Here is a 12,097-nt window from a genome sequence, read left to right as displayed (position 1 = left end):
CAGCGTCAGTCAACGCCATAACAATGACAGCGTCAAAATCAAATGAGACGAACAAGAAACGCACGCTACAAAGACTATGAACTTTTCAAAAAGATCGTTGCTTTTGGGTTTTTTTTTTTCTTTGTGGTTCTTTGCACAAATTCTATCATAATTTTGTGCGTTTTTGTCTAAAGAAACCAAATCTAGCCTAGGCCACAAGAAAATTTTTTTTCTTTTTTTTTTTTGCAAAAATGATTTTTGCAACCAAATCCTCCGTAGAAATAGTCAAAATAGAAAAATCGCTTTTAATTAGACAGTTGTATTTGTACGTTGACATCAACACGAATGGATGGTTGGTTACACCAAACACCAAAACATCGAAGAGCATTATTTTTAGTTTAATAACAGTGCCCCAGCAAAGGGGAGGAAAGAAAAAAGCAATGCAAAAAAAATCTGCAGACAGCCAGGCAGATGGATAGACGGACGGACGTGTGGACAGACGGACAAAAAGAAAGATAGATGAACGGACGGACGGACGGAAGGACGGACCATTTTATAAATCTTCAAAAACCAATGATATTGCCGATGGTGGTCTAGTATGCATTAAAATTAAATTGCTTGTATATAACACATGTAAATTACAAAAAGTACACTGAGAGAAATTGGAGAATTTAATTTTCGCCATTCTAATAAAATGTCGATATTGCTAAAACCTTTTTATACCCTATAATAAAACTGTGGTACATGGTATTATCACTTAGTGCATTTGCTTGCATTTGCCTGGAGTCCACCATAGCGCAGAGGTTAGCATGTCCGCCTATGACGCTGAACGCCTGGGTTCGAATCCTGGCAAGACCATCAGAAAAAAAATTTTCAGCGGTGGTTTTCCCCTCCTAATGCTGGCAACATTTGTGAGGTACTACGCCATGTAAAACTTCTCTCCAAAGAGGTGTCGCACTGTGGCACGCCGTTCGGACTCGGCTATAAAAAGGAGGCCCCTTATCATTGAGCTTAAACTTACATCGGACAGCACTCATTGATATGTGAGAAGTTTGCCCCTGTTCCTAAGTGGAATGTTCATGGGCAAAATTTGCATATTTGCTTTTGCTTGTAACACCCAAAGGAAGAGAACTAGGCCCATTGGTAAGTCAACCAATCGACTCAGAATCATTTTCTTATTCAATTCTCACGAAATTTTGCACAAGGGATTCTCTTATGAGTTTCGACATTTGTGGTAAATTTGTTAAAAATCGGTTCAGATTCAGATATAACTCCCATTAATATGTATTACCCGATTTACAGTTCTAGAGCCTTTGCAGACACTATAATCACCTAATCTTTTAAAAACTTTACACTTCGCTCTGTTTTAGGACTAAAACAAAACGTGAGGATTTTGGTCGAAATCGTTTGAGATGTAGATATAGCTCCCATATGAATGTTAGTCCAATTAAGACTAATATTGCAATATGGTAGTCATGTGTAAACCGGTTTACACGAAATTTTGCACAAAAAAAAATCCCTTATAACTCCCAGCATTGCCGTTAAATTTCATTTAAATCGGTTGAGATTTCGATGTTGCTCCCATAGATATGTATCTGCCGATTTTCACATTGTCAGCGTATTTCTTAACAGATTTTCTCCAAATTTTCGCACAATGATTTTTACCATGTACACCGATTTTAGATTAAATCGGTACAGATTTCGATATAGCTCTCACACATATGCAAGTCCGATTTTAACTAATACTGCAATAATTCTGTTATTTGTTAATCCTTACTCGAAATCGGGTCGACGCAGTCCGATTTAAGGGCGTGGGCGACAAAGGCGGTAGGACGTCGAAACCCCTATGGGGCCATCCGGATCGTGAGAGGACTAGGATATTACTGAAAGGAAGTAAGAAGGAGGTGAGTATTGCTTTTGGTGTCATAACGGGACACATAGGACTACGAGCTAACTAATGCAAAATCGTTGCGGCAAGTGATGGCAGATGATGAGACGTTGGAACATTTCATATGTCATTACCCAGATTTCGCGGCTAACGGACACTGATACCTATGGGCTTAACACCCTCAATCGGCCGATCGGTCTAAATGGCAGCTATACCTAAATATTTTCCGGTGTGATGACGAAAGGCTCAAAACCTTTTCAAGTTTCAACGAAGTCGGGTTATAAATGAAGCTTTTATTTGCTCAAGACCCTTAATCAGTAGATCGCTCTATATGGCAGCTATATCTAAATTAATTAATAATTACAATTTTTATGGGCTTAAGACTCTCAATCGGCTGATCGGTCTATGTGACAGCTTTATCTAAATATTGTCCGCTCTGGACCATATTTAGATGTGACGATGGAAAGCTTAAAACAAGTCACTTTTTTAAATTTAGGTGAAATCGGATAATAATTGCGGCTTTTATAGGCCCAAAACCATAAATCGAGAGATCGATCCATATAGCAGCTATATCCAAATCTGAACAGATCTTGGCCAAATTAAAGAAGGATGTCGAAGGGCCTAACACAACTCAATAACTGCGCCTTTTATGGGCGCAAGACCTTAAATCGAGAAATCGGTATATATGGCAGCTATATCCAAATCTAGACCGATCTTGGCCAAATTGAAGGAAGATGTCGAAGGGCCTAAGACAACTCACTGTCCTAAATTTCAGCAAAATCGGATAGTAAATGTGGCTTTAATGGGTCTAAGACCTTATATTGGCGGATCGGTGTATATGGCAGCTATATCCAAATCTGGACCGATCTGGGTCCAATTGAAGAAGGATGTCGAAGGGCCTAACACAACTCACTATCCCAAATTTCAGCAAAATCGGATAATAAATGTAACTTTTATGGGCCTAAGACCTTAAATCGGCGGGTCGGTCTATATGGCAGCTATATCCAAATCTGGACCGATCTGGGCCTAATTAAAGAAGGATGTCGAGTGTCTTAACTGCACTTACTGTCCCAAATTTCAGCAAAATCGCATAATAAATGTGGCTTTTATGGGCCTTAGACCCTAAATCGGCGGATCGGTCTATATGGGGGCTATATCAAGATATAGTCCGATAAAGCCGATCTTCGAACTCAACTTGCTTATGAACAAAAAAAGAATCTGTGCAAAGTTTCAACTCAATATCTCTATTTTTTAAGACTGTAGCGTGATTTCAACAGACAGACGGACGGACAGATGGGCGGACATGGCTAGATCGTTTAGATTTTTACGCTGACCAAGAATATATATACTTTATAGGGTCGGAAATGGATATTTCGATGTGTCGCAAACTGAATGACAAAATGAATATACCCCCATCCTTTGGTGGTGGGTATAAAAATGTTCGTGATATTTTTTTCCGTGTGCATTCTTCTTTTATGGGTATTTCTATATCCTCAAACATAGTAATCCAATAACATAGTCACTCCATTCGCAACAAATCGAAATATTTGTCTACGACCCTATAAAGTACATATTACGTTTATATTCTTTACCGCCACGAGATTTTAAGTCAATCTAGTCATGTCCGTTCATCCGTCTGTCTGTATCATCGTCTGTTTGTGGAAAACACGCTAGCTTTCGGAGGAGTAAAGCTAGGTGCTTGAAATTTTCCACAAATACTTCCTATAAGTGTAGGTCGGTTGGGATTGTAAGTGGGCCATAGCGGTCCATATTTAGATATAGCTCCCATATAAATCCAATATATATCCCTGTAACATATTTTGATGAATTTTTATTTATGATCAGAAAAAATCATACATGTCAGATGATGAGTAAAAAAAACCTCGCGCACAAAATGATTTAAAAAACTTCACAAAAAATTCATTTCAGAGCGGTTTGTACGCGACCCTTTTCAATATTTAAATGGAATTAATTTGTTTATTCATAAATAGGGAAAAGTTCATTCATTCGTGTAATAGGAAACAATTTTTGAGGAAAAAAGTCATCACCCTAGTATTAGACATTCAAATTTTAAAGTTTTCAATTAAGATACATTATTCTCAGTGTACTGTTATAAATGAATTAAACATAAATTTTGAATTGTCTATAAAATATAACAATAACAAAAAAATCCCACAACATTTTCAAAATAAAAAAAAAATTTTAAGAAATAAAGAAAAAATAAAAAAAAAAAACAAAAAACAAGCGTGCTAAGTTCGGCCGGGCCAAATCTTATATACCCTACACCATGGATCGCATTTGTAGAGTTCTATGCGCGTTATCTCTTTTTAGGCAAACAAAGAATATTGAATAGAAACTGTTAAGGTATTGCTCAAGCTATTTATCAAGTTATAGTCCGATTCGGACCATAAATGAATGCTGAACATTGTTGAAGTCTTTGTGTAATATTTCAGTTCATTCGAATACAAATTGCGCTCAAGAAGCAAAATCGGAAGATAGCTTTATATCAAGCTATAGATCGATTCAGACCATATTTGATACGTATGTTGAAAATCATGAGAGAAGCCGTTGTACAAAATTTCTGCCAAATCGGATGAGAATAGCGCCCTCTAGAGGCTCAAGAAGTCAAGATCCCCCATCGGTTTATATGGCAGCTATATCAGGTTATGAATCGATTTGCGCCATACTTAGCACAGTTATTGGAAGTCATATCAAAACACCTCATGCAAAATTTCAGCCAAATCGAATGAGAAATGCGCCCTCTAGAGGCTCAAGAAGTCAAGACCCAAGATCGGTTTATATGACAGCTATATCAGGTTATGGACCGATTTGGACCATACTTCACACAGCTGTTGGAAGTGATACCAAAACACTGCGGGCAAAATTTCAGTCACATCGGACGAGAATTGTGCCCTCTAGAGGCTTCAGAAGTCAAGACCCAAGATCGGTTTATATGGTAACTATATCAGGTTATGTACCGATTTGCGTCATACTTAGCACAGTTACTGGAAGTCATAACAAAACACTATGTGCAAAATTCCAGCCAAATCGAATGAGAAATGCGCCCTCTAGAGGCTCAAGAAGTCAAGATCCCAGATCGGTTTTTATGGCAGCTATATCAGGTTATGAACCGATTTGGACCATACTTCGCACAAAACACTACGTGGAAAATTTCAGCCAAATCGGATGAGAATTGCGCGCTCTAGAGGTTTCAGAAGTCAAGACCCAAGATTGGTTTATATGGCACCTATGTTAAAACATGGACCGATTTGAACCATACTTTGAGCAGTTGCTGGAAGTTATACCAAAACACCACGTGCAAAATTTCAATCAAATCGGAAGAGAATTGCGCTCTCTAGAGGCTCAAGAAGTCAAGACCCAAGATCGGTTTATAGGGCACCTATATTAAAACATGGACCGATTTGAACCATACTTTGAGCAGTTGTTGGAAGTTATACCAAAACACCACCTGCAAAATTATTCAGTTAAATCGGACGAGAATTGCGCCCTCTGGAGGCTCAAGAAGTCAAGACCCATGTTCGGGTTATATGGCAGCTATATCAAACCATGGACCGATTTCAAGCATACTTTGCACAGTTGTTGGAAGTGCTACCAAAAAACTACGTGCAAAATTTCAGTCCAATCGGATAAGAATTGCGCTTTCTAGAGGCTCAAGAAGTCAAGACCCAAGATCGGTTTATAGGGCAGCTATATCTTAACATGGACCGATTAAAACCATACTAAGCGTAGTTGTTGGAAGTGCTACCGAAACACTACCTGCAAAATTTCAGTCAAATCGGAAGAGAATTGCGCCCTCTAGAGGCCAAGATCGGTTTATGTTGCAGCTATATCAAAACATGGACCGATTTGGCCCATTTACAATCCCAACCGACCTACACTAATAAAAAGTATTTGTGCAAAATTTCAAGTGCTACCAAAAAACTACGTGCAAAATTTCAGTCCAATCGGACGAGAATTGCGCTCTCTAGAAGCTCAAGAAGTGAAGACCCAAGATTGGTTTATAGGGCAGCTATATCAAAACATGGACCGATTGAAAACCATACTTAGCGTAGTTGTTGGAAGTGCTACCAAAACACTACGTGCAAAATTTCAGTCAAATCGGAAGAGAATTGCGCCCTCTAGAGGCCAAGATCGGTTTATGTTGCAGCTATATCAAAACATGGACCGATTTGGCCCATTTACAATCCCAACCGACCTACACTAATAAAAAGTATTTGTGCAAAATTTCAAGTGGCTAGCTTAAGTTAGCGTGCTTTTGACAAGTTAGCGTGCTTTTGGCAGACAGACGGACTGACATGGCTATATCGCCTTAAAATGACATGACGATCAAGAATATATATACTTTATGGGGTCTCAGACGCATATTTCGAGGTGTTAAAAACAGAACGACGAAATTAGTATACCCCCATCCTATGGTGGAGGGCATACAAATCAAAATGAATCCTTTGACTTGGTAAAGAACCAAGAAATATAGTGAAAACAGTAATGCGTTGAACTGAACACACGACCAACAACTTTTAAAACAAAAATAAAAATTAAATACAAGCAAAAATTGCTACCGCAAAAAGTCTTCTTCTTCTTCTGGTTGTTCTTTCACTTCTGCTGGTGGCGGTGATGGCCACATTGGCGTTGATATTCATTCCCACTCTTACAAGTCTCGCCGCGACGAATGTTGAAAAGTGTCAACTGCAAAAACTTGTCAAATCTTTTTTATGCTAATTAACCTTAAAAATACGCCAACAACAACAGCAACCACAACAATTTGCAACATCTTTCACAAAAAAAGTGACAGAGGAATAGCAAAAAACAAAAACTGAAAATTCGAATAAGTTCTCGTCTGGAATAAAGCCGGAAAGTCTGCATTATTGTGAAAAAAAATAAACTTTTCAAATTTTAAATAGTTTTGTGTGATTTTTTACTTTGACTTGGGGTGCTGAAAAAACATCAACTTCTTTCCATGGATTGAAAAAAAAAAATTGTTTCGAATGTCCTTAATTAAAATGAAACCATATGCTGTTACAAAAAAAAAATCACAAAGGAAGCAGGTTTCTCTTTAGGTCTTTTATGCCTCTTCAAAGTCGGAGGGGGGATACACTAGCATTGTCTTTCTATTTGTAACACTTCGCAATATTGCTTTTGGATCCTATGATTATTGGTATGATTATTTTTGATCATCTTGAAATTTTAAGTATTCTCCATTAACGCAAACTGGTTCATATATTTAACGAAGAATCTTTCTCTCAAATACTCCAAGCACTGCCTCATCTGCTTTCACAAGTACCCATGCTTTAGAACCATATAACAGCACGGCTAGTATCAGTGTCTTGTAAAGTGTAATCTTCGTCTGTCGAGAGGTGGCCTTGTTTCTAAACTGCTTACTTAGTCCAAAGTAGCATCTATTTGCCAGTATTCGCTTAATCTCAAAACTGGTTTCATTCGTTTCGATTACGGCGGTGCCGAGGTAGATAAAGTTACTGACTCTCTTAAAGTTATGGTTCCCAACTTTCTCCATTTTCTTTTATCTGCTCGGTTGTGCAAGGCTTTTTGGGAGTAGAAACCATCCATTTCGTCTTATCTCCATTTACTGCCACACCCATTTTCACTGACTCTCTTTCGATTCTTTCAAAGGCTGCAGTTACTACTTCCGATGACCGACCTATGATATCGATGTCGTCGGCATAGGCGAGTAGCATGTGTTCTCTTGTGATTAGTGTGCCATATCTATTCACATCTGCATCTCGTATAATCTTCTCCAGCAGGATATTTAAGAGATCACACGATAGGCTGTCTCCTTATCTAAAACCTCGTTTGGTATTAAATGGTTCGGAGAGATTCTTTCCTATTCTTACTGAGGAACGCGTGTCATCCTGCAGAGTCTGATTAATTTTGCAGGGATACCAAACTCAGACATGGCTTTAAATACCTTTGACCGCAAAGGAGTATCGAAGGCGGCTCTGTAGTCAACAAAGAGATGGTAGGTGTTAATTTGTCCTTCTCGGGTCTTTTCAAGGATATGGCGCAGTGTGAATATCTGGTCCACGATGGATTTACCAGGTCTAAAGCCGCATTGATTGGGCCCAATTATCTCATTGACTTTAGGTTTTAATCTTTCACACAGTACGCTCGAGAGTATCTTGTATGCGATGGGGAGGAGACTTATTCCTCTGTAGTTGGCACATTCCGTCTTGTCTCCTTTCTTGTGTACGGGACATAGTATGCTGAAGTTTCAATCACCGGGTGTGCGTTCTTCTAGCCAGATTGCGCAGATAAGCTGATGCATACGCCTTATCAGCGTGTCGCCCCCAGTCTTAGTGGGTAACCCGTCGGCGGGTAACCCATCGGCGGGTAACCCATCGGCTCCTGCTGCCTTGTTGTTCTTTAGTCGGTTCACTGCTACTTGGACCTCATCTGACTAGGAGGTAAAAATTCTATACCATCATCAGGGATTGGTTCTGCGGTATCCTCTTCGCCGCCAATGTCGGACACTAGCAGTTGGGTAAAATGTTCTTTCCATATCCTCAGCATTTTATCTGTGTCAGTTACCAGATTGCCTTCTTTGTCTCTGCAGCAGGATGTGCATGCAATAGTTCAGCGGGTAACCCGTCGGCTCCTGCTGCCTTGTTGTTCTTTAGTCGGTTCACTGCTACTTGGACCTCATTCTGACTAGGAGGTAAAAATTCTATACCATCATCAGGGATTGGTTCTGCGGTATCCTCTTCGCCGCCAACGTCGGACACTAGCAGTTGGGTAAAATGTTCTTTCCATATCCTCAGCATTTTATCTGTGTCAGTTACCAGATTGCCTTCTTTGTCTCTGCAGCAGGATGTGCATGCAATAGTTCAGCGGGTAACCCGTCGGCTCCTGCTGCCTTGTTGTTCTTTAGTCGGTTCACTGCTACTTGGACCTCATTCTGACTAGGAGGTAAAATTCAACACCATCATCATTGATTGGTTCTGCGGTATCCTATTCGCCGCCAACGTCGGACACTAGCAGTTGGGTAAAATGTTCTTTCCATATCCCCAGCATGTTATCTGTGTCAGTTACCAGATTTCCTTCTTTGTCTCTGCAGGAGGATGTGCCTGCACCAAAGCCATCGGTTGTATGTTTATTTTTTTGGTAGAATTTCCGGACTTCATTCTGACTCCTGTACATCTCAATTCACTCACACTCACGTCTTTCCATTTCCTTTTTTGTTTCTGCGGAATAGACCTTTCTCCTCTCTCCTTTTCTCCCGATACCTCTCCTTCATGCAATGGGTTTCTTGGAGGAGGCTTCCGGTACCCAAGTACGGATTTCGCGGCATCTTCCATGGAGTGGGCAATAGTTTGTCACTGCACCATTATATCATCGGAACAAGGAGTGATTTCATCAAGCAGTTGGGTCAGTCGAGTGGAGTATGCCTCAACCCATTATTGGACGTTATCTCGTGGAGGCTAAACTTTTCGACTGTTGGACCAAAAATGTTTTCCTTCCCTATCTTCCCGTCTATCTGTTGAAATCGCGCTAAAGTCCTTAAATATAGAGATATTGAGTGGAAAGTTTGCACAGATTTTTTTTCCTATCAGTAAGCAGGCTAAGTTTGAATATGGGCTATATCGGATTATATCTTGGTATAGCCCCCATATATGCCGATCTGCCGATTTAAGGTCTCAGGCCCATTAGGCCACATTTATTATCAAATTTTGCGGAAATTTGGAACAGTGAGTTTTGTTAGACCACTCAACATCCTTCTTCAATTTGGTCCAGATCGGTCTTGATTTGGATATATCCGACATTTAATCCGATCTCTTTATTTAAGATCTGTGGCCCATGAAAGGAGCATTTACTGTCCGATTTCTCTAAAATTTGGGACAGTAAATTGTGTTGAGCCCTTTGACATCTTTTTTATACTCACCACCAAAGGATGGGGGTATATTCATTTTGTCATTCCGTTTGCAACACATCGAAATATCCATTTCCGACCCTATAAGGTATATATATTCTTGGTCAGCGTAAAAATATAAGCCGATCTAGCCATGTCCGTCCGTCTATCCGTCTGTCTGTTGAAATCACGCTATAGTCTTTAAAAATAGAGATATTGAGCTGAAACTTTGCGCAGATTCTTTTCTTGTCCATAAGCAGGTTAAATTCGAAGATGAACTATATCGGACTATATCTTGATATAGCCCCCATATAGACCGATCCTTCGATTTAGGGTCTTAGTCCCATAAAAGCCATATTTATTATCCAATTTTGCCACAATTTTCGAAAGTGAGTTGTGTTAGACCTTTCGACATTCTTCTTCAATTTGGCCTAGATCGGTCCAGATTTGGATATAGTTGTCATATAGATCGATCCGTGGATTTAGGGTCTTAGGCCCATAAAAGCCACATTTATTATCCGATTTTGCTGAAGTTTGGGACAGTGAGTTGTGTTGGGCCGCTCGACATTTGTCTTCAATTTGGTAAAGATCGGTAAAGATTTGGATATAGCTGCCATATAGACCGATCTCTCGATTTAAGGCTTTGGGCGCATTTATTGTCCGATGTCGCCGAAATTTAGGACAGTGAGTTTTGTTAGGCCCCTCGACATACTTCAGCACTATGGCACAGATCAGTCCAAATTAGGATATAGCTGTCATATAGACCGATCTCTCGATTTAAGACTTTGGGCCCATAAAAGGCGCATTTACTGTCCGATTTCGCTAAAATTTGAGTCAGTGTCCGGTTTTATGCCCTTCGACATCCTTCTTTAATTTGGCTCTGATCGGTCTAGATTTGGATATAGCTGCCATATTGACCCATACGCCGATTTAGGGTCTTAGGCCCATAAAAGCCACATTTATTTTCCGATTTTGCTGAAATTTGGGACAGTGGGTTTAGTTAAGCCCCTGGACATACTTCTGCATTATGGCACAGATCGGTCCAGATTTAAATATAGCTGCGATATATACCGATCTCTCGATTTAAGGTTTTGGACCCATAAAAGGCGCATTTATTGTTCGATGTCGCCGAAATTTAGGACGGTGAGTTAAGTTAAGCCCCTCGACATATTTCTGCAATTAGGCCTAGATCGATCAAGATGTTCACCAGCACTAGAAGGGGATAACCCTCGCAGATTATTTTGTTATCACCTGGATTGGAACCCAGGCGTTCAAGGTTAAAGGCGAACATAATAAATTCTGCGCTACGTTGGCCTCCTTGTCAAATTAAATAGCACAACGGCTGTTTTGCATGCTATTAAAGGACATCCAAAGCACGATCTTGTAAATAAACACCCAGTGACGTAGGGTTGAAACTATATGATCTAGAGTGAGAGGTTCAGTGCTACAAGAGAGCTTCTAGAACCTCAGCGTATCAGGCAGATCTAAACAGCATACAGAAGAGAAGTGGTGAATATCGGCCTGATTTCCTACTGATCTAGGTTTGATGCCAACGTGCTGGAAGTGTGACCGCACACCACACAACACCTGTTTATTTGGTCAGTCAATCCTACTCGACTTACTACCAAATCATTGTTCACTTGCTGTAAACGAATTCAGGATTAAGGCACAATTTACTATTACAACAACAACAGTCGGATAGATTGACTGACATGGCTTGGACAAATTTTGCAAGGCCTCAGAACAATATTTCGCCATGATGAAAAACTCATAGTTAAAGTGAGCTGAAACTACATTTGCCTGAAATTATAAAATATTTCATTACCAATAAATAATTTTCATTATCACTTATTCTTTACCTATTAACATACTGCTGAGCTTTATATTAATTCTTAGATTTTTTCTTCTTCTTCTTCTATTTTATACATGGACAACTGCAGCAGCAGAGCGCAAGATTTCTTGGGCCAGGTGCAAGGGAAAAAAGTCCAACACCACCTGTAGCACATCAAGGAAACGCTGCACATTGCGGCAGTGCTGCAGGTGCAAATAACAGTAGTAATAATAACAACAACAATAACAACAACAACAATAGCAGTAGTAATCATAGCAATCAATTCATCTTTCGATCATCCTGCTCAACATGTCCCGATATATGCGAACACAGTACAAAGCCCTTTAGTGCAGCGGCGGCAGCCTATTCAGTTGCATTTAGAAGGTAAGTGGGAAAGTAAAAAAAAAACAACAAAAATTAAAAAAAAATATTTTAAAAAAGGAAAAAAAAAGAAAAATAAATTAATAAAAACACAAAACGAAAAATAAAGAACAAAAAAAAATAAACATTAAGAAAT

The 12,097-nt window shown here is 39.5% G+C and overlaps 1 protein-coding gene across 1 annotated transcript in view; it reads left to right on the top strand.

Moving 5' to 3' along the window:
• The window catches only part of LOC106088771 (protein apterous), a 126,506-nt gene that overhangs the window by 25,837 nt on the left and 88,572 nt on the right, over positions 1–12,097 (top strand). The window contains exon 3 of the mRNA XM_013254444.2: positions 11,690–11,964. Within this exon, the coding sequence (XP_013109898.1) occupies positions 11,690–11,964 (275 nt within the window). The remainder of the gene's footprint in view (positions 1–11,689; positions 11,965–12,097) is intronic.

This window comes from Stomoxys calcitrans, chromosome 5 (assembly GCF_963082655.1).
Source record: "Stomoxys calcitrans chromosome 5, idStoCalc2.1, whole genome shotgun sequence".
NCBI lineage: Eukaryota > Metazoa > Arthropoda > Insecta > Diptera > Muscidae > Stomoxys > Stomoxys calcitrans.
This window is presented reverse-complemented; position numbering and strand designations above follow the sequence as displayed.